The 22,930-nt window shown below is 45.5% G+C and overlaps 1 protein-coding gene across 1 annotated transcript; it reads right to left on the bottom strand.

Moving 5' to 3' along the window:
• Positions 1-1,702: 1,702 nt before the first annotated feature.
• MEDAG (mesenteric estrogen dependent adipogenesis) lies at positions 1,703-18,249 on the bottom strand. The gene is made up of 5 exons (XM_044249543.1): positions 17,882-18,249; positions 8,048-8,157; positions 5,196-5,308; positions 4,478-4,763; positions 1,703-2,904 (listed from the first exon to the last, which is right to left on the bottom strand). The coding sequence occupies exons 1-5, from the start codon at positions 18,157-18,159 to the stop codon at positions 2,780-2,782; spliced, it is 912 nt and encodes a 303-aa protein (XP_044105478.1). The 5' UTR covers positions 18,160-18,249; the 3' UTR covers positions 1,703-2,779.
• Between the last annotated feature and the right edge of the window lie 4,681 nt (positions 18,250-22,930).

Here is a 22,930-nt window from a genome sequence, read left to right as displayed (position 1 = left end):
ATAAAGCCATAGCAGAAAGTCCAGACTGTTGATTTTGTCAAAATCTTGTCAATCCAATATAAACGGCTCCTCCCTCCTGGGCCAGCTCTGCCCTCCCTGGTTCTTGTGTGTTCCTCTTCTCTGAACTCTTGAGAGGTTAAGTGGGCCAGGCCAGCCACAGGGTAATTACTAATGCTTTACACTGCTGGTCCTTTCAAGTGTATTCAAGTAGTGAATATCAAGTGTGAACACTCCTTTCAAATCTGTTATACCAGCATTTACCCGTCCAAATGAATGTTCTCTTCTTCAAAGTAATAATTTATTCTAATGACACTGCCATTGCTTAAAGCATTTTTGAAATTCTTTAGAAATTCCCTTCAGAACTGGATGCATTTTCTTTTGAATTTCTTAAATAGGGGCATAACTTGGCTCTTTGAAGATAGATTGGGGATTTGAAACAGTAAAAAGACATTCACATTCGAGCTGATAATTAAGGTAGGCAATCAAGTGGGGCAATGTTATCCTTTAGCCAAAAATCAAACTATAACCATGAGGTAATGAGAAAAAACCTCCCTTGCTCTGTAGATAGTGTCGGGATTTGCATTCTTGTTGGAATAAATTAATAGCCTCCAAGGTGACTCTTGTACTGAGAGCTTCAACAAATCAAGCCCTTGGATAAGTCCGTCCTCACATATTTGTTTTACAACCAAATTTTACAGCTTTACGTCATTAATTTTACCTCCAAAACTGGATCCCCACGTGTTTCAGAGGTTCTCTTTTTTGAACTTCTCTCGTAGCACTCTTTTTAATTGCTCTTCGCAGCTTGCACACCTGTCTTCTAAGACTGGAAGCTCCTTGAAAGCAAGGTCCGTGCTTTAGACATGTTTGCGCACCAGCACCCACCTGCGTGTACTGCTTAGAGTAGAGGCTCAGTCCGACCATAGAATGAATGAATGGCTTGAATGAATGGATGAATTGCTTAGATCGTTGCTGTCCTACAGATTTCCATTGACCTTGAACTGTTGAAATATCCGAGTTAGAGCAGATGAAATATCTGAGTTAGGCTGCATTTATACCCAGATGGAAGCCTCCTTTACACAGAAAGATCTGTCCCAATATACTTTTCACCAATTTTAAAGAATCCCCAATAGCACTTCCTTGTGACACGCAATAACGTACAAATCAGCACAGGGTATCTTGGCTTAGAAGCGGCTCGCAAAACTTTGCTGAGTGAATATTGAATAAGCGAATGTATTCAATGAAAACTGGTTTTAGTTCGAGGAAAAGAAAAGGTTTTAATTATAAAAGAAAACTTCCAGATCTTTAGTCCATTTTGGAGTGATTACTGATGATTTTCCTCAGTTAAGCTACTTTAAGAAAATCTCCTTTTTCAACTTTTGTGAACAGATTCCCTATTTCCTTTGGGAAGTATTTAATATTTGATATCCACTTAAGGTTTGTTTGCATTGGTATAAAACTAATTTTATTGTGAACATTCTTCATTTTGCACTGAGTTGAATAACAAATGTTTAGCCTCTTCTGTTATTAAGGAACTTTTTCCCTTTTGTGAAAGATCAGTATCAAAGTCTTTTTCATTCCTCCAAATGCTTCAGAGACCTGTTCTTCAAAAAGCTCTTCTTGAGCAAGAAGCTGTGAATACCACAATTCTTATTGGTATATAAAATATACCACCTGCAAAGCACGGAAAAATCACACATACATACACACTTGGTCACAAATTTAATTGATTCCATGTTGAATGCTAAGAAAAGTTTTAATTGCACAAACAGATTACCCAACATATCAATATACACGAAGGGACAATCAGTAGTGCTATCAAAATGGATAATACAGGAAGTTTAAAAAGGATAGAAAAACTATACTCAGGACCCATAAATCTTCCTCATTATAAGCATATGTAGTGATTCTTTCATGCAGGTTTTTATATGTAAATAGAATTTTTTTTCTTTTTGAAGAACTCCATTGTAGCTATGAGATGAAAAATGTATTGATGTAACAATGTATTATGGTAATGTTACAGCTTTCTTGTATTTTGCTTTTAGTGTTAGGATAGCTGAAAGCTTATTTAAAGGACCCAACTGACTTAATGAGCTTCCAATAGAGTACGCTGCCCTGTACATTATCCTTCCCCTGTCACTGTTTGATACCACATCACACAGGCCACTTTGATGAGAGAGACCTGCAAGGGAGCTCAAATTTCAGGCAGTGGGTGGCAAGGATGCTGTCCTTTCAAACTGGCCAATCCTCGGTACCCCTTACCTAGAATGTTCCTCCTAAGGATGAGAAACCTCTTTGTCTTCCAGCGAAAGATGTCCTAGGCTTTTTGCCGGGCACGTTTGCAAGATAATAGCATTGCTAACCACCTGCTTGCTGGGTTTGGGTTCAGACAAGGAGGTCCCAAGCAGAGGGACTGATTAACGCAGCGCAGCGTGGAGAGTTAACACTCAAAGTCTGCCAGGGGAGCTCCCAGGAAGTCGGGACACTAAGCAAAGCATTCAGGGTGGTGGGACTCTGCTGCTCCCTCTGCCCTTTTGGAGAAGTGTTAAAAGAAGAGGACACCCCTTTGGGCCATGGGGCCAAAGCCCTCCTTTTCTGAAGTCAGCTGCATCGGGCCTGCCAAGGCATCACCCAGGAAATGGAAGGCAGAGGCCTTCTGTGGGAGCAGAGGGGTGGAAAAGCAGGTGGAAGTGTCCGCCTCCCATTGCCTCTCGCCTCTCCTCAGCCTTCTGTCCTTGCACGGGCCTGGCAGGTAGCAGCGACCACAACACGTTCAGTCCAATCAGATAAACTGGTCGGGTGTCTCTTCGGATTCCAAAACACTCGGAAATGGCAATTCTGCCAAAAGGGCCTCCGTCAGCGATGATCTCGGTGACAGATTGCAGTTGAAAACTTCATCTATTGAACCTGAGAAGAGTAACAAGGCACATGACTATCATCACTGGAAAAACAGCAACATTAATAAAAAAAACAGTGCCTTAAAACTCACACAGCATACAACGTCACCATTTCTTTTTTTTTTTTAATATTTTATTTATTTATTTGACAGACAGAGATCACAAGTAGGCAGAGAGGCAGGCAGAGAGAGAGAGAGGGAAGTGGGCCTCCTGCTGAGCAGAGAGCCTGATGCAGGACTCGATCCCAGGACCCTGGGATCATGACCTGAGCCAAAGGCAGAGGCTTAACCCACTGAGCCACCCAGGTGCCCCCAATGTCACCATTTCAATGGTTAGTGGAGACTCCTGACTTTCTCGGAAAAATTCAGAAAGATGAACAGTTTTTTCTGGCTGTTTGTCTACCAGCTGGTTATGGTCCACTTGCTTTACCGCAGGCTGGAGTAGACATGCAGAGAGTTTGCTCACTTGTGACAAAAGGCCCACAGCTGGGGCCTAGTCACCTAGGACCAAGGTCTGTTTTGACCAAGTGGACAGAGCTGGGCTGATTCACCAGGGCAGAGGGTCAGTAGAGGCCAGGGTAACAGATGCATCTGGGCTGGGCCACCCGTGGTTAACAATGAAGGAGGAAGAGGGAGAGAGAGACAGAGGGGGCAGGGAGAAGAGGAGAAAGAGGAAGGAGTAGGAGGGTGAGGGAGAGCATGCGCATGCGCCGAGTGGGGGATGGGGCTCCTTCCAAAACAAGAAATACTTAGAAGTAAGCATTTTTGCTATAAACATTGGAAGAAAGCAACTTTCATTAAATGTAATTAATAAAGACTCTGTTTTTTATATCTGAACATTTTTTAAACTGCAGCCTCATAGAGATGGATATGATTTTGCTTGTCTTTGTGTCTTTTCTTCTTGCATTTAGCCGCAAGAGTCATGGTTCAAGAACGTTGCTTTCCAGCCCAGACTAGTGGGGGACAGGAGAAAGGGCTCAGCAGAAGACACATCCAGACAAGACTTGATGGATGTCTTCTGCCTTAGCCGAAAGCAGACTGAAAAGTCTCACCAGCTCCTAGGGAGGAGGCACTGGATTTTCAAATATAGATTAAGATCTGTTAGGTTAAGCATTCTCAAGATTTGTTCTTCTGTGGTCTTATAAATTCTGGAGAACCCTTTCAAATATTTTAAGGATAGATATCTTGATCATGTACAGATCTCCCCCAGCTGACACCATGTGTTGCCTTGAATGTGCACATCAGGAAAGCATCATTTTTCCTAATATTTAAATTATTGTTCATATTTAAATGAGCAGTATTATGTATTTCCAATGAATAGTATATTATAAAATTACATTCTGGGTATGTTGCACACTCTAACTGCTATTTCAGATAACTTTAAGGAGGCTAAAAAGAAAAGTCATCGTATTTCTTCTTGGTAGTAAATATTTTTCGCTTCTTACTTTCTGAATGATGTGATATTCTGTTACCCCTTTATCAAGAGGCCCTTCTTTTTCAGCTAATTGACTCTCCACTCCCATTATATTATTCTACCCTTTTATTCAACTACCTTCCTCAGGTACTTGAGAATTTTTAACATACCTCTGGAAGTTACACTGAATTTTCGGTCAGAGAAACTGCTCCTTCGGATTAAAGGCTCGCTCATTTTTTCCAGAAATAATTTAATTGTCTCCTTCTTTTCTGGACTTGTACTTGACAGATTCAGAACTTTTCCTTTCACCTTTACAGTGGAATTGCTGAGCCCAAACCAATAGAAGAAATCAAATAATGCATCAGCTTTGAATTCATATACAAAGCTCAAATTTTCTCCGTTAACCACCTCATTTCCTGGAGGGAAAAAATTTTTTACTGCCTCTTGAAAGTCAAACTGAAAGAGAGAGAAGCATTTAATTAATGTCATGGATATAACTATAATGTTATATTACAGAATTATATACTACTATAGAATTATACCATTGAATTAACAACGGCCCAAATATCCAAGATGCCACACCCCTTTTTTCTTTTTCTTTTTCATTATGACAGATATATTTAAACGGCTGACTTTCATTTTTTAAAACAGACCTTGGCATTTGCATCCCAGCTAGCCGAAGCCCATGAACTACGTGGTCAAATTGACATTTATTATTTCTAGATCAGTTGCTAGAAATCAAACTCAATGTATTGGTAGTGATAATGAAACAATAGAAAACCTATGAGTCTGGTTATAATTAAGCTCTAGGGACTAGGCCTTGTATGAACTGCACAGACCCCTTTCTATGTGGTTAGCAGCCCTGGGTTCAGACTGACCAAGGCTTACCTGAAGTCGATAGCTTTCTCCAATCACTGAGGAGATTACCATGTCCATCCCTTGCTCTATCTGTCTTCTTATTTTGGGGTGCCTTGTGTTCACAAGAAATGCATATGTTCTTTCTAGAAATCAGGAAGCAGAATTCAAATAGAAGTGTGTGCATGGGTGATATAAACATACTTCTTAGCATTCGATGCAGCAGTGATTTCCACCTTATTGGGAGATTTTATTCGTTTGTAATTTCCCTCGAAGCTCCCTCAGACCCTCACTGCCAAAGCCTAACCAAGATTTCTACAAATGTTCCTGAGAATTCTGTAGATGTGAAGGAAGCTTTGGGAAACTGTAACAGCCAGTTAGAAAATCAGCTCCCCTAACTGCACTTTGTCTCCCGAATGATCACGGATGAGAACGGAGTCCCAGGGCGTGTGTCCAGCATGGAGGGCTCAAGTCACAACAGCCTTGCCGGACAGTTAAACAGACTTGGCTCTCACCAACATTTCATCATGTGCAAAGCAGAACATCAGCCAAGTGCAAAGAAGGAGGCTGCTCCATGCCTTCTCCTCCCATCACCCATCTCTCCCCATCCTTCCCCAAAGACCTGGCATGCAAAGGGCTAGTCTAGGGTTTGAAGGATCAAGACAATCTGAGACTTGAGTCCCCTCCACGCCCCACCCCAACACAGTCCCCAGCAGAAGTTCTTTCTATTGTTTAAATAATACCATGTCACTGCCCTAGCAGATAACTGTTTTGTTGTTGATGGTTGTGTTTTGATTTTTTTTTCTTTCTTTCTTTTTAATTCCTTATTTCTAATTCTATCTGATTCTATACAATCTAAGCAAAGGGAAGGTTGCTTGCTCATGAGGAAAATTTGAAGTATTACAAACCATCGGTTTCTTAACTTTTCCAGTCCCCAGAATCAAGCTTCATGGCCTTTATTAGTCTGTCTTTCTAGACAGACATGTAACAGAGGTGGTCATACTCTGTCTAAAGGCCGTGGACAGCTATTACGTGATTTTGAGAACTGAATATTTTGCCTTGGCTTTGAGAACCAGACCTGTGGTCCACCAATAATGAGTCTTACACTCCTGAGGAATATATTTTGAGCTAACTTTTGTATTATTCATCTTATTTTTTCTACCGCTATTTCCTTTCTCTCAAATTACCATTTTGGGGGGAGGCCTTTAAATATGTCCTCTTTGAGATCAGAGATAAACAAAGCAAGCAAGCTATTTGATACCTCGAATTAACTTTCACACAAACCAAACTAAGATCTTTAGGTTCATTAGATACTAGGGCTGCCACACTTCACAACTGTACTGGTTGTCAGGCTGTGCATGGCACAACTCGAGAGGATGCCACAGACGTTCTTAGACGATTATTTGTCTATTTGTATAGTTGTTACAACAAACATCTGCAAAGAATTATTAAATTGTGTTGGGCCACTGGTGGCTTTTTTCTATTTTGCACAAAAGTGCAGCTTAGCAGCAAGGTTAGACATGTTACCTTACTTGTAATTTTCACAATTTAAACTTGACCATCTTAAGCTTCTGTATCATAGAAGCTCTTTAGTTCATGGCTTTCCTCACAATTACACAGCACTGGGTTTCTGTACCTCCTTCCACAAGAGCTGTAATACAACTCTGTACCTTTTGTAGGCCACTCGCATATCCACAAATACCTCCTGTACCATTCCCTGCACTTTCATTAAAATGCTAAAATGGAGAGGTCTCTTAATCTTTCTTAAGATTCCTCCTGCGAAATCCATGCGGGAGGTGTACTTGATATGTCTGTGAATTACATTCCTGGAGAACTCTCGGGGTTTCCGGTCATCATCAAGCCAAAGAACATCAGGGGCTCAGATGCTCTAACAAGCGCGGCTTGTTACCTTGTGTTCTGTTCCCAGCCCCTCCTGCTGAGAGAGCATTGTGACTAAATCATCAAGTGAGCAGAGAATCTGAATGATTCTGAATGAAATGAACAGAGAATCAGCTCCACGAATCTGAATGAGAATGAATGTTTGAGAAAGTCTATTTGGAATTTGTAGATCGTTTATTACCCTGGACTCCGTTTAAGAATGCTATTTAGGAGAATTAAGAAATTCTGCCTCTATCACAGAGCACGATGCCCATGACTTTCTCCACATAACACTGAGCAGGAAGAAGGGAAAACAGAGATATTTTCATATTGGAGCTAGAGTTAATAGAGTTGTTGGCAGTTCATCTGATTTCTTAGAAGAAACAATAAAGAGATACCCCTAAAATTGAAATTTGAAGGCCATAGCATAAAACATAAAAGCATCTAAAATTGCTATTTATTTCTTTACTTTAGTTTCCTTATCTATAAAATGGGTATAAGCACCTCATAGGTAGGATGACTAAGCATCCTAGTTCCCCTGGGTCAGTGCCTGTTTAAGGGGTCAGTCCTATGACCTATGCTGGGTCAGTCCCAGCATAATTAAAAGTGCCTACTTTCATGCTCAAAAATGTTCCCATTTGGATGAAAGCCCTACAGGGTTGTGTCAATTAGTGACACGAGAGCACGCCTCACATGCGTAAGCATTTGGTATGTGATGCACAATATTACAGATCATCACTATCATCCCAGCCGTATTTTTCAAACCCTGCAGCCTCGGAACCGACAGCACTTCCTGCCTAGACAGGAAGTTAAGACAAATTCCGATAGATGGCTTCTGCCCTCAGATCACTTAGAGGTTCTGCAGTCTAGTGCCATGCTTTAGCTAGTCTAACATTCCAGACTGCTTCTCACTCCAACCCTTGTCACAGCTGACACTCACCTGCTTAGTCCATGCACAACTTCAGCCCCAAGAGGCAGAACCCAACCAAAAGTATTTACATACCTACCTTTTGAGGTGTCCTTTTTGGTCAGTACATTAACAAAGAACATCATTGGTTTGCTCAGTATAGTTTCCCTGTAATCTTTATAATCGCAGTAATTGGTTAGTTCCACATATCTATGAAAAAAGCAGAGATAATTGCAAATGTAATATACCCCCTCTGTCTAGGTCAAGAAGAGGATTTCCTGGACAGACGCCTGTCACATTCACAGATCTCATGAGGGAAGTCCCCTAAAATGTGTCCTGTGGAGGCAGTCATATTTTGTGCCATATAAATAAAACCCCTCCCTAGTCAGATGAGAGATCAAGACACAACCTGAAGGTGGCTGTGGTCTTTGGGGTGGCCTGGCCCCAATGCTTGGCTCTCAGGGGAAGTCCTCACGAGACGATGGCCAGTACCATCTATCTTTTGGGCTAGAAGAGTTAATTCGAAGCAATAAGAGCTCTGTGTCTCTCCAGATTGAAGAAGAATTACACTCGAGTGAGATAAACTGGGTCTTCAGTCATCCTGCCAAACTGGTAGGTCTGACATTTTCCTTTTCTTCTCCTGCCCTCTTCCCTTCTTTAATCCCAAGACAAGATCCCAGCCCCTCCAGAGATTACACAATCAACCAATATTCCTATGAACTAATTCATACCTCCGTAATCCTGAGCTTTGCACAATGGAGGAAAAAAAAAAAAAAAAAGACCACACTAATGTTGGACTTCAGCCCATGACCCTATTCAATTTAGCCTCCTTGGTTTTCATACATTATTCCAGCCTGGGGAGTACTTCTTCGCATTTTGACTCTGTCGTCCAGCATGCCAGCTTCCTCCCCCTATTCTACGAATTTTCCAAGGAGCCTTTCTACCTGCCTTGTTGATAAGAAGACACACATCGGCTTCCCTCAAGAAGATGGCTAATTTCCCATCCACACCCAAGCTCACAGAGCACGTGGACGCGGCAGGTGGAGTGGCCTCCAGCAGGCAGGAGGATGCGCCTGCCACACACAATGCCTCTTCGACACAGACCTGGTTCCCCATTGACAGGCACAGCTGCGTGCATCGGCACAGAGTGAATGGCTGCCCCGGCTGACAGCACGGGCCGCCTTTGCCGTGCTGCCGTCTGTTAGCTCCTTGCATCTAGTCACGGGGAGAGACAGCTCGAGTGTTTCTCTCTGGCTTGTAGTCTGTCCGGTGCCTGACAAGAAAATCACAGCCTTGAAGGGATCTCCGCTGCAGGGAGCTGCGACCCTGCAGTCCTCTAAGCCTCCCGCCCCATCCCACTTTCCACAACCCCCTCGGCGGGGCTGGCCCACGAGACCCGGAGGGGCATGGTTTGCAAGCACGTGGGAGAATACCTACCCCCAAGGCAGAAAAACACAGCTTTGGCTTGTCTGTCTCCCAGCTTGGTTTCTTAGAAATCTGAATCATTATCTTTTTTCCTGGGATTGTCAGACCTGATTTCGAGAGCTTTTAAAACCTGACCCCTGATGGAGCCTCTGAAACGCTTCCTGCCTTGTATTTCTCCAGGCTTTTAATGTAGTCTCTGTTTCCCATGCCGGAGGCACTGGGGGTGGCCAGGGGGCTTGTCCTGGGGTGGAGAAGGGGATTAGGGCGGCTGTGTTCCCAGGGGAGGAGGGGTGTGCAGGTGTTAACACTCAGGAGTAGGGTGAGGAAGGCTAGAATCTGGGGTAAGGGGTGAGGATCAGCAGAAATGACAAGATAACAGACTGTGGAAGATAATGCAGACCAGGGATCTTGTATGGTCCTTCTGTGGTTCCTCTCCTGCCCTCCTCCTCACCTGAGGCACCTCACCACAGTACCCAGCAAGAATGGGAGAGATGGGGCACCCGAAAGAGAGAGAGGCCCTTGTGTTTCTTATCAGCAGGGAATGTTCCCATTCTTTTGTCCTAATTGGCCAAGAGCCAAAAGGCACTAAAGAAAGGAAGCAAAAGAGAAGCAGGGAGAAAGGGGGATTACCATGTGCGGAGTTCATTTGCTCTCATTCATTCATTCATTCAACAGCATTCGCCAGGCACCGATAATGTGCTGGGCACCAGACAGGCATCGCACGTGCTTTATCACACCAGAGGGGCTCAGGGCCTGTGAGGTGGGGCTGGGAGAGCGGGCGGGAGTACAGGGGTTCCCCGCGTCCTCCCAGCCCTTCTGCCATCATCTCTTCAGCTGCCCAGGACCTGCCACGGGCAGGCAAGCATGGCCTGGCAGAGGCTGCGGAGTCAGTGAGGTCTGTGATTGCAGGGGCGCAGGGAGAGGCGCCGAGGAGGAGAAGAGGAAGACCACCCTTGGAACCACAGAAGAAGAAAAGGACAAGTCCGACTGCAGTAAACCTCCACAAGATCTATGCCTGGTGCTGGGGCAGAGGCAGGCAGCCCCTGTGAGCCATCCAAGGCCGATTTGCATTATCTCCTAAATTGTAGACCACAGAGTTAATTTATAGCCACTTAAACAATTCTTATTTTCCTCAGGGTGGCTCCTCTGCTCTCTCAATATTTGCGGTCTGAGTGTCATTCTCTAGGGCATGTACACGGCACAGACATACAGTGTGTCTGGAAAATCCGCCATCCCTGTTACTATTCTGATGAGGCAAGTGACAGCATAGTACTTGCCTCCGCCCTCAAGAGCAGTCAACATCCAGTTGGAGGGGCCATCGATTTTACACTGACGAACCCAAAGCTTACATGAAAAGGATGAAAATCTCAATTTAGAATGACCACTGATTGGGAAAATAATCAGTTTTCCCTAGAATACTGTGGAAGGTTTTGTGGAATGCTTTGGGGCTCTAAGAAGTGTTGTTTCTCATGATCAGAGAAGAGGGACCAGGCCAGGGGAGGTGTGGGGGAGGGCCCTCCAGATAGCCGCACAGAGTTTCATGCATAACCTATACATGAGTCATCCTTTCTGGAGTCTGAATTTAATAAGATGCTCTGAATAATAAAACTATGCTCAACATAATTTAATCTCCCTTTGATGATTTAGAGGCAGTTTTAGGATCTTAACGGGGCTGTAAACATCACCACAGAGCATGTCAGTTATCACGACGCCACAGATGTGTGAAAATGCTGCTATTTATGTGAGAGCTCTGTAACAGAATTTACAGACAAGAGATTGTAGCAAGATCCCTACTTAATGAACTCTCTATTTAAACTCGGTCAGAAATAAGAAATACCTTCTTAATTCATCATTCCCAGCCTCCCAGTGACGGTACAATTGTTAAACCCCTTCAAAGTTCAGTGAAATTAACAAATGTAAGCATTCGTTTGGAATTCACTGTTACAAAATTTGGATACATAAGTCTCTAAAATACAAAAAGACCAAGGACTGGTTGTGAAGTCTCCTGGGTATTTAAATATCTGACATTGGATCACTGGCTTTAAAGATAAGCCTTACCAAACTACTTTAAGGACTAGTTATTTCATCTTTAGTCATGCGGATTTCTGAATTACTGATGCAAATACTGCTTCTTGGGTGCTGGATGTTTATTATATTTGCCGAAGTTATTGAGGATGAAAAGCAAAGGGTTTGAGGCAGCTCTTTGAAACTCTCATGTCTTCATTGCTTTTACCCTGGCCCCAAAATGCTTCTAGGCTGAAACTTCTTATGCCCGGCTTCAATCCAGAAATTGAAAGGCAGACCAATGGGATGCAATGTTTAGTGATCTGAAATAAGAAGATCGAATTCATGCCCCAACTGACTGTATGAACTCAGCTGCAGAACCACAACTCACTGTGACCTTGTATGTATTCACCCACCTGAACCTGTGTCTTCATCTGTAGAAGGGCTATAACAGGATCTCCTTCTGGAGAGGATTCAAGGCAGCACAAGTAATAAAGACATTTGTACTTGGGTCCATAGTAGCTGCTCAACAAACATGGTTAGTGTCTTTAATCCCAGCCAACTCTGCTGGCCATAGGGTGAAGTTCTACAGACTTCTGACACACACACAGGGCTGTGTTCATCTGAGTGACCCGGAGAAAGGACAATAGGAGCATCTGAAAAATACACGAGCAAGAATTTCTCCTTCCTTGCTCCAATTTCTTCCTCCCTTTCTCAGTTCGGAAGGCCAACGCAAAGCTTAACGAAGGCAATGTCTGGAAGATGAGATCAAGAAAGAACACTGTATTTTTGCTTCCAGCAAATCCAGAGTGTCTAAGAGATCAGATCATTCCCCTCTGAGATGCCTACTTTCTCTGGAGGTTCCTCCAGGTTCCACATCATTTCTGGCACAATCTGCAAAGCTGCTCCAAATTTCCCCCAGCTCTGGCAATTTAGTGTGCAGAGGCCAATGAGAATTCAAACCCGTGGCTTCTGTCTGAGGGGGTGTATGTGTGTGCACATGTGTGTCTCTGGGTGTTGTGTTCACTTAAAAAAAATATGGAGCGTGGAGCCCAGGAAAGGAGGAACGCATGTGGAATAGTCCTTGTGTAGAAGGCCCAGAAATAGCTTATAGCTTTCCTGATCCTTTGCTGTGACACTAAGCAAAAGCACTCAGCCCTTGGGAGCAAGCAGGATGAACCTGTTGTGTTTCCAGTGTTAACATGACTGCTTTATGTGGGGCCTCAGCCTGAGCTGTCTGACGACTCCTTTTCTCTCACTTCCTTCCCTCCTTCTGCCTCAGCTCTACATTATAGAAGCAAAATTTTCTGATTTATCACTCTACTGTCTGGTGATTTGAATCAAGGACACACGTTCACCTACTCATTCATTCATTCATTATTGATGCTCAGTACATGCCCCCCCCCCCCGTCCTGGGGCAGAAATGATGTATTCATGCTTCCATTTATTCAAGCAATAAACATGAAGCACGTGTGCTGGGGCACTGGGGACACAAAATAACAAAAGGAAATAGCCTGGCTTCCGAGGAGCATCTACTCTATTAGAAAGACATAAGAAAATGCACCATTTAAATATAAGATGATAGACTGGTAAAACCTTGTTGCTGAAAGCGTGATCACTGGGCCATTAGCAGTGGCATCACGGAGGAGCTGAGGAGACTGCAGAGTCCTGGGCCCCTCCCCCCATCTTATTCAACCTACAAACTGTGTTTTAATAAGCTCCCCAGGAGAACTGTGTGCTTATTTCAAGTTTGAGAAGCACTGATGGAAGACGTGGTGGTCCCTGCCATTAAGAGGCTTACAAACAAGTTAATGACTCAAACGTACAAATTTCAGAGAAATGCAGAGCTCTCTGCATTCAGGGATCCCAGAGACACTGGCTTATGTTCTGGTTATTTAAATAAGGAAAAGCAAAGCAGGAGGGCTTTGGAGTTGAGAACCATTTCCTGAGCTGAGACAGACAAGAGGGATGGTTCGGTCAGGCCAAAGGTCCCACGATCGATCGGGTGGGCCAAAGCAGGAGGAAGGCATCCCCAGCAAGAGTCCTGGATTAGCCAAGCCTTGGGGACTGTGGGGTGGCCTCACTTGGGCCTGCAGATGGCCATCTGTCAAGGATCAGGTGAGCTGAGAGTAAGAAGGGGACCAGCATGTGGCTGGAGGTCCAGAGCAAGACTCCTGAGGAAAGAAGGCAGTAAAGGCCCGTGGCTTTTCAATCATCAGATCTGGGTTTGAGTTCTATCTCTGTGACCCCAGCAAGTTTTGGTTTTTTTTTTAGCTTTGCTGAGATTAGTTTCCTCACCTGTAAAATCTGGCTAACAAAAGGCACTCCATCAGGAAGTTAACAGATTGGATAATGTGTGTGAGGCGCTTGGCTTATGGGACTGCTTAATAATATTACAGGCTAACAGGTGTCCAGCGATCAGTACGTGCCAGTAACTGCTTAAAGGACCTTCTGAATTTAAATTCTGAATAACACTATAAGACTGTTGGTACTATATTTCCATCATACACTGAGGAGAGTCCTGAGATTAAGGAGTCACAGAGGAGTCACAGAGATTAAGACATCTCCCAAGTCCTCCAGCTGCTAAGCTGCAGAAACAGGATTCAAACTAAGGCAATCTGGTCCTGACCCCCGTGTTCATCCACACCGATTCTAGACGTCATCTCATACAAATCATAGCTCAACACACGATGATTTCATCACTAGCATTATCCTAGTGAGGGGCTGTTGTCCCGGGCAGGTCGCCAAATCTGAGACTGAGACATAGAGATCAAGGCAAAGGAGCAGACACAAGGACACAACGGAGCCCCCGAGGGCTGCACACAGCAAATGGAGTCTCAGTTGCATCTAGGCCTCATGCTTCCAGTCAGGGTTGCCTCAGAGACGTTAGCCTGGGCCCACAGACACAGCCTGCTACTTCCTGGAGCAGGTAGGGGCAAGACCTTCCCAGGCTCCAGCCCTGACTCCTCCCCACCTGGGCCCATGCATCTCCCCACTGCCCCCAGCAGCCCCTGCCCCAGGTAGCTGACCTCCAGAAGGGTGTCCCCATCACGATCTAACAGCTGGTCACCGCCTATGGGCAGGAGAGCTCACATCTCTGCTTCCAGTGGCCTCCCCAAGGCCACCAGATTTACTTCCCCCTTTTGCCTGATTATGTAAGAGATGTACTGTCTGCTGTAATCCCAGTTATTTATTTCTCCAGGAGACTCTGGAGAAAGCTGTTGCTGTCTCCGGGAAGCCAGAATCCTTTCAGCTTCTCGGGAACTGGCTGAGAGCAGAGGCTTACAGTGGGCCAAGGCGACATGGAAGGCCTGGTTCTAGGACCCATCAGCCCCTGGATTAGGTAAGTTGTTTGATCTCCCCAAGTTCTAATTTCCTCACCTGGGAAAAAAAAAAGGGAGACACCAATGGTGCCAACTGTGCAAGCTTTTGTGAGGTAAGAGTTGTGAAATACTTTGTGCTGTTCCTAGTGCCCAAGTGACCATCGGCGGCCTCCATTATTATGACACACTTCTGTTTATCACCCAAACAGCCTCGCTCGTGCTCAGGGACCTCTGAAAAGAAGGATGGCCTTCCTCTTTGCCAAACACATGCCACTAAATCTCACTAAGACACTGCATCACGTTACAGGAAAAAACAAAACAAAACCAAAAAAGTGTGTGTTAGTGGTTATTTACACCTGGTAGCCCAAGGACGTTTTGTTCACAACACAGATGGAAATTCTGAGCTTGAAAGAAAAAAAATAATAATAATAATAACAAGGAAGATTTTACCATTCATCCCCCCTAATTTAGAATAAATTTTTCAAGAAGGCTCTCAGGAGCTCTAGAGCCCCAGTCCTTAAACCTCCCCCTCCACTCCAGCTTCCCTCAAGTGTATTTAGTGGGCACGAATTTCAAAAAGGTTCAAGTGTCAGAAGACACACCCAAGTAAGTTGAGCCATCCTCTTGTTGTCATCCTCCTATTGTCTGAATGAGTGAATCAGAGGAATGTTAGGGTCAGTAGCCCTAAATGTTTTCCTGAGGAAAGGACCTCATGAAAGACACAGCACAGGGTTCTGAGGCCTCAGAAAGGAAATCCAAGCTTACACACACACACACACACACACCCCTCTGGGGAGATGATTTGCAGAAATTCTCAGGAACTCTATTAGTCTAAAATGATTAAGAATCATTGCTTGCCTTTCTCATTCCCTGGCCATCTTGGCAGCTCTTCTTGGTTGGAGGCCATCCCACACCTAAGGTAGGAATAGGGCAGCCCCAGAAAAGATGAAAAATTACATTGCTGGAGTCCATCAACTCTAGGTCCTGACTGGACATGAAAAGTGGGATGTACATGCTGGGGTACAAGCTGACTATGATGGTTGGCAAGGCAAAACTGATTGAAACTGATCATCCTGAACAGCACTGCCCGACCTCGAGGAAGTCGAGAAGAGAGTACTATGTCCTGTCGGCCAAAACTGCCGTTCAGCGTGCAGAACAGATGAGTAAGAAGTAAATCATGCAGTTTTTCTTTAGTAAAACTGGTCAAAGCTTATAGAAGGAAAGAAGGAAGGAAGGGAGAAGGGGGGAGGGACGGAGGGAATGAATCACTGCTTTGGAATAATGTTCTGAGAGAGGAAGCTGTATGCTATCCCCAAAGCCAAAGACAACTGGGTAAATTGGCAGATCTGAGGAGGCAACTTTGATGTCTGCATTCTGACCGTGTGCCCACTTTCTGCTCTATGAAAACAAAACCTCTCACTGCTGTCCACAACCCAGTCTTCCCTCCCTTTCTAGAAGGCTCTCTCCATCTAGATCAGGTTTGTCTTTCAGGACTGCACACCCACCTCTAAAAATCTACTTCCCCTGCCATAGCATGTCTCCTGAGAAAAACATGGATAGTTCCTTTGATCACCCAAATTATTCTCAGACACTCCTTGCTCTGTTTCAGGGTCCACAGGCCCTCCCTCAACTGCTTGGACAATGAAAACCTTGTTGTTGCAACCTCTCTGCATTCTGGTCTGGTCATTATTTATTTTGGACTCTAAATTGCCAGGAGACCACTGCTGCTTAATAGTCTTTTGTGTAGGAGGTGTTCAAAGCCAGGGTTTAATAACCAGACTTCAACATCATTTTAAATTTTGCCGCACTGCTTGGTAAGACTGAGGGAACTGGCTCTATCAAAAGTCTAACCTATGGTTTCAATTAATTTTGGACATTTTAATCTTTCATACTCTGTGCTCAAATACAATGGTTACCTTTTTTTTTTTTTTCATCTTTGCGAGTATGATTTCTAACTCAGTTCCTCCCATCATCTCCTGCTTATGGGTTAAAATATTCAATTCACTAAGAAAGGGAGAAATTCTCGCTGCAGAACCGTTTTCAGGCATTCAAAGCCCTCACTATCTTTGCGTGGAAAAGCAATGTTTTCCCCAGCAGCTTTGATGAAGGCATTTTAAATATCTCACTTTGTTTGCTTGCCCTTCTTGGTTCCATCTCACCCACCAGGTGTCACATCGCTGCTGTCGTTCCCAGTAGTGAAGGCTTTATATCTTCATAGCTGGCCAGCTTACGCATCACTGATTGAAAATCTAGACCCCGTTGCCTGTTTCCCGAAACTCAGTTCCGCAGCACAAGTGGAAGACACCGCCCCCGGCCCCCACACACATACACGCGCAAGTACAGGATGACCTCTGGAAGGCATGAGACCACGTAGAATCAAGCATGAAGCTCCCTCCTCTATCCCATGACGATCAAAGCCTGTTTCAGATGGACTGCAGCCTGCTGGCTGCAAATTTGCTAAGAAATGCTTCAGACACTTTGGCCACAACAGCTAAGCATCCTGGGCACTCGCCATCAAATTAAGTTTGGGCCCAGCTCTGCGCCAGGATCCTGGAAGCTACACTCATTGCACCGATTTTCCCAGAATTCGCCTACCCACATCACAGCCCACACGGCCCTGAGTTGGACTTCATACCGGGCTTTGTTCCTTTCTCAGCCATGGTTTATTTCTTTTTGAAAACTAAGGCCAAAGATGGAAGACTTTGAACTTTTGCCGGCTTTTCCAGGGGGTCTCCTCCCTGAATGAAGCCAGGAGAACACAGAATTGAGCAGCCTCTCCCCTCCCCACAAATCCAAAGCCAGGGCATGAGTGTCCTCTGCAAATACCCTCTGAAGGGTGTGTCTCCATCTGAGCTCATCTGACCCAGTTAAGGAGCCAGAAAGGGAGAATCACTCGCCAGTTACGAGCTCCCCACCCAGCCCTACACCACGCGCCTGCCCTGATGCCCTCTTCGGCGTCTTCCAGCGGCAGCTGAGAGATGCCAAGGCAAAGGGCAGAAAAGGCCAGGGCTGGGGGAGCTGTGCACCTCCAGGGGACGGTAGCAATGAGGCAAACCTAGAAGGTCACGAAAGAGGGGAAGAGGAGTCCGGGAAGGGGTACTCAGAGGGAGTGAGGGGTCCCCAGGCTCCCGGGGACGACAGCAGGGTGGAGGCCTCTGTGGGGACCCGGCGAGGCCACCCACCTCTTGATGTAGCTGCTGAGGCGATAGAACTGCCCATCGAGGCGCACGCGGCCGTCGCCGAAGACGTTGAAGCCCCCGCGCGCCGCCGCGGGTCCCCCGGGGCCAGGCACCACGAGCTGGTCGCCGCGCAGCTGGAAGGCGCTGGGTTGCAGGCGCAGCAGCTGGGCCAGCGGCAGCAGGGCCAGCTCGCAGTCGCACGTCCATAGGCTGCGCAGCTCCCCCGACGAGATGGAGGTCAGGCTCGGCCTAGTGGCCGGCGCGCGCGCCTCCTCAGCCATGACCCTGCCCGCGCTGCCCACACGCCTCGCGCGCCGGGCTACGGCGTCAGGTGCCCGCCCGCGAGCAGCGCGACGCAGGCCCGGCGTGCAGAAAGCCGGACCCGCGCCGCGCCGCCCTTTTATCCGCCCTGGGTGCGGCCGCCCGCCCCTCCCGGGCCTCGGGCACGACCCCGGACGCTGCGGGCCGAGCTCGCGTCGGGCTGGAACTTGGCACGCTCCCGGCCAGCCGCGCCTGCTTGCCGCCGAGAGTTACTCATCCCCCTCGGGTCCGCTGCTCCACACCCGGGGCAGGGCCCGCCCCGGGCCTGGCCGACACCGCGGGGGCCGGGGTGGGGAGGAATGGCCCGCGGGTGCTGGGCCTGGCCCCGGGGGAGAGGGGACCAAACAGCCGCGCGCGGAGACCCCGCGCCTCCCTCTTCCTGGCTCTCCTGGCTGGGGGCAGGGAGGGGGGCCGGGGTCTGCGGGCGGGGTGGGTGCTGACTTCTGACCTCCGCTCCCAGTCCGGCCCGGATGTGGAGTCAGTTACCCACCGCGGCTTCCCAGCTTGTTGTCTTAACTTTTCTTCCTTTTTTTCCCCTCCACACCATACTCTGCATTTTCGCTCCTCTCCCTGGATCCCTTTCCATGCGGAAATTCCACCGATCATCATGGACCTTTTGCATAAAGCCTTCATGAATCCGCTGTGGATTTCATCTCCTTGCTTCGGCTTGCTCCTCCTGCACGTGGACCACCGGCCTCAGGGCACAGAGTCCTGGGGACCACGGAAAGGATCTGACATTCCTGCCTCTTCCCCTGCCTCCGCCTCCGCAGTAGGCTGAGCTCCGGAGGCCCCAGAGGCCCCGGGGTCGGTTTGTTTGTTGAGTCAGTCTATAGATGCTGGAGCGCCAGCTGTGTGCTCATTCCGCGGACATACTGAATGTGCTCGGTCGCCCGAGGTATGAAAGGACTATTTCCTTCAATGTAGTTAAACGGCTGTTTCCCAAATAACCGTCTAGGAGCAGACTAGGACGGATAAGCACAGCTCCTGTGCTTGGCTACGTTTACAGTGTGGTTGCTAGAGGGTACACCACATTTCAGCAATTGCCATGCACTGAGTGAAAAGCTCTGCTGAGGATAAGCCTGGACTTAGCGGGGGACAAGTCTGCCCAGTTGTGGGGAGCCAGGGAAGCTCTCTGAAGTACAGTAATTCAGGACACAAAATTGGATCCTAAAACTTAACTAGAACTTCAAGGATACTTTCAATTCATCTTCATGTGCACCCAGCATGGACCCCTGCATAGGTTTAATCAAGTTGAATGAAGAGCCTTTCTGTTGTATCTTGTTGCAGTCCCAGAATTTAAATGCACTCCGTTCACTCCCTTCTCCAGACATGGGCCCCTTTGCCCCAGGATCAGTCCCCATTGCTGATTCTCTCTGAACAAATCTTTCACCCAAGATGCATGGACCACGACTGAAGGAGTCTTTTGCGGGGAGGATGGGGGAATGCCCGTGAAACAAGCACCCAGGGGGCTTGGCTCACAAAGTGAAGCCCGAGGACCACTGCCCAAAGGATAGCGGTGAAGTGGCTGAGGCTCTAGGCAATGCCCAGAGGCCAAGGCTCTGTGCACAGGGACAGATGTGGCACCAGCTGTAGACCCATCACACTCTTACTGGGGCATTCATTCTTGCCCCCAAAGAGATCAAGAGGAGTGCGATAAAAGGTGTATTGACTAAGTACTATGAGAGCAGGGTCAAGGGAGTGGTTGGTTCTACCTGGGAGGCCCCAGGATGGGTTCTCAGAAGAGGTGACAAGTGGGCTGGACTTTGAATATAGGATAGGAACTCCCAGGTGAAGGAGTATCATGGATAAGAAGTTGGGAGAGAAGATCCTGGACTAACTTCTGCAAACAGAGAAAGTATGGTCTATTAGGGCAAGAATGGGAATTCTGTATGCCTCAAACAGACAAGGCCTATTTAGGGTAAGAGGAGTGAGTTTTATGAGATGAGGCCAGAATGGGAAGTTGGAGCCAGATTGTGATAGGTTGTCTGAGTTGTCTAAGAATTTAGATTCTCAAGACAATGCAGAGCCTTCTGATGTTTTGAAGGAAAACCTTGATACAATGATGCCTGACCTTGGATAGATACCTTTGGTTATGATCACATAGAAGATGTTTTAAAACAGGAAGATTGAAGGCAAAGAGACTATGTAGGAGACTGATGTAACAGTCCAGGTAAGATATAATGAGAGTCTGAGCTAGTTCATGCAGCAGCTGTGGGGATGGAGATGACAGGATGAATTTGGGAGATTTCTGAACTAGAATCCAGCAGTATTTTATGAGCAAATACATGGAAAAGGAAAAGAAGGACAAGGAAGTAGAGAGAGAGATTCAGTCTCTCACTGGGGTACTTATGCTGATGGTGGAGATTTTGAGCCACTTACAGAATATCCAAGTGGACAAGTGAAGGAGGCAGTTAATTAGTTGGGTCTAGAGTTTTTGAGAGAAGAGAGGGTTAATAATTGAAATTTGAAACTGATGAACTCAAAGACAGGGGTTAAAACCAAAGAAATGGATGGGAGCATCTACTGATAAGTGATAGGGTAGGAATTTGAGCCCAATCCTTTAGTTTACCTCCACAAATGTTTATTGAGCACCTGCTACATTCTACTGCCATCAGTTTGCTGAAGATTAAGGAGGGGGGGGATTGATAGTGCAAACCTCATTCAAAATGGGATCGGGAAGATTAGAAGGGAGAGCTCTTTTATAGATACCACTCATATCATTCATTACTTTCTATGACCCATCAGTAAGACACTATACCCGGGAAGAAGGAAAGAAGATTTTCTCCGTGCTGGGAAACAAACCCAGCCAATGAGAAGCTGCCACAACCCTGCCAATGAGAAATTGCCACAACTCAGCCAATGAGAAGACACCACAACCCCAAACTCTCACCCTCCTCCGATGAACATTTTTTATTTCCTCCAATGAACTGTCATTCAAAAACATCCCTCTTAACTCCCTCCTTTCCTTCAGGAAAGCAAGTCCCTCTCCTTTGTTCTCTGTACTTGCCCGTGGTTTGCCATAGTTTGTCCTGAATTGCAACTCTTCTGCTACTCCAGAATAAACTCATCTGCTGCTTGATAACCTTCCTGGTTTAATTTTTATGGTTTACAAGAGACTGGTCCTATCCCCAAGTAACAGGGAAGAATGCAGGAATCAGCACAGCTGGTCTCCTGGCACCACGTCCAGATTTATTGACGAATTCTAGCTATATTTTACTTATAGCATTCTCTGATCTCTGATCTACTCAATAGGAGCAACAGCTACAAAAGTTGCTTTCCTGGTTGGTAACGTCAACAGAAGGTAGGTCCTCTACAGAGTCCCGCCCAGGCCCACATAGACTGAGCTCAACATTGTTAGTTATCCTTAAACCTACACTGTCTGTGTGGATGATTAGGCTTTGTTAAGGGGTGTAATGTAGCGTAAGAGCTTTATGTCACAGTTATATGCAATTTGTTTAAATGAACACTGCAGTTTCTCCCACCAAAACTGTTTCCTTTATGAAGTAAAATATCAACATTTATTATCTAAATAGAAGGATTAAATGAAATTTTTCTTTGCTTTTCCATAGTTCTCTGATTTACAATTTTTCTACGTTTTCCAAATGAGTGTGTATTGTTTTATACAGAAAAGTGGTGTCAAGCATAATAAAAACGTGCTAAAGATGCTTTCCTAGTGTGTTATATAGAGGTTTCATTTGATGCATTTTCAATGCATTTCTTTATGGATAATTTATGTACTACCAAAATGGTAGAGAACGGTATGAAAAAGGGAACGGGAAAAAAATGGCATTCATTGTAATGTCAACCATTGCTAATCAGTGGAGAACTACAGAGACTTTTTCCTGTTTAGTATCTTTTTCATTATCAAAGAACCAACCAAGCAAATATAATCACTGCAAGTGAAGAAACTTTCAGTCTTTTTTATACTGTTGGCTTATTTATGGTGTGTTCATATTGTAGAATTGTTATTCTGCTTTTCTCACTTAACACTATATGTATATCAAGTATTAAAAATTGTCTTTGTAAGTGGTATTTGAAGCCACTATGTTATTTTCCATCAAGAAGATTTATTATTTGTGTGGACATGTCTTTACTCATGACTACTCAAAGTGTTTCCAGATTTTCCTCATTGTAAACAATGCTGCAATGAACATCTCTGTACTTTTGCTTATTTCTGTATCCAAACTCTCAGAAATGGAATTACTGAGAGAAGTGTTTTAAGGTTATTGAAAGTGTGTGATTATTTTCCAAAAGAATTGTACCAAATTGTCTCTTCACCAGCAGGGAGTTTTCATGGCTTTAAATCTTTGGTACTGGGTGTATGGTACCCCCCTGTATTTACATTTGTATGTCTTAGATTACAAGTGAAACTAACAGTTTAGCTAAGATGTTACTGTTCAGATTTGGAGACTATTAATAGCAGAACAATCACCCATTGATGAGTCTGTGGTTATGTCGCTGTTAAAGCTAGGCAAAGTAAAGACGGGGACCATTCCCCATGTGTCATTGGGGTGACTGTGTGCTTTGGCAACATTACCAGCTTATAGGCTCAGTTTCTCAGTGGAAGTCCAAAGTTAGAGAACTTGATTCAAATTAACCAAACTCACACCAAACTGAAAACCAAAGTTGCATCACCTAGATCCCCATTCTTGGATTTCCTTTTGGCATGCAAATATCTGCAGGTTTCTCCCTCTTAACCAAAAACTAATTTTTCAACAGTTTTCCATCCCA

Source organism: Neovison vison, chromosome 5 (genome assembly GCF_020171115.1).
Source record: "Neovison vison isolate M4711 chromosome 5, ASM_NN_V1, whole genome shotgun sequence".
Classification (NCBI taxonomy): Eukaryota; Metazoa; Chordata; class Mammalia; order Carnivora; family Mustelidae; genus Neogale; species Neogale vison.
Note: the sequence above shows the minus strand (reverse complement) of the source record. Positions and strands in the feature narration are given on the sequence as shown.

Coding starts and splice junctions, on each gene's coding strand:
- MEDAG (XM_044249543.1), bottom strand. CDS start 18,159: ATGGCTGAGGAGGCGCGCGCGCCGGCCACTAGGCCGAGCCTGACCTCC. Junction 8,158..17,881: donor CTCAGCAGCTACATCAAGAG/GTGGGTGGCCTC, acceptor CTTTTTTCATAG/ATATGTGGAACTAACCAATT. Junction 5,309..8,047: donor CAAAAAGGACACCTCAAAAG/GTAGGTATGTAA, acceptor CCTGATTTCTAG/AAAGAACATATGCATTTCTT.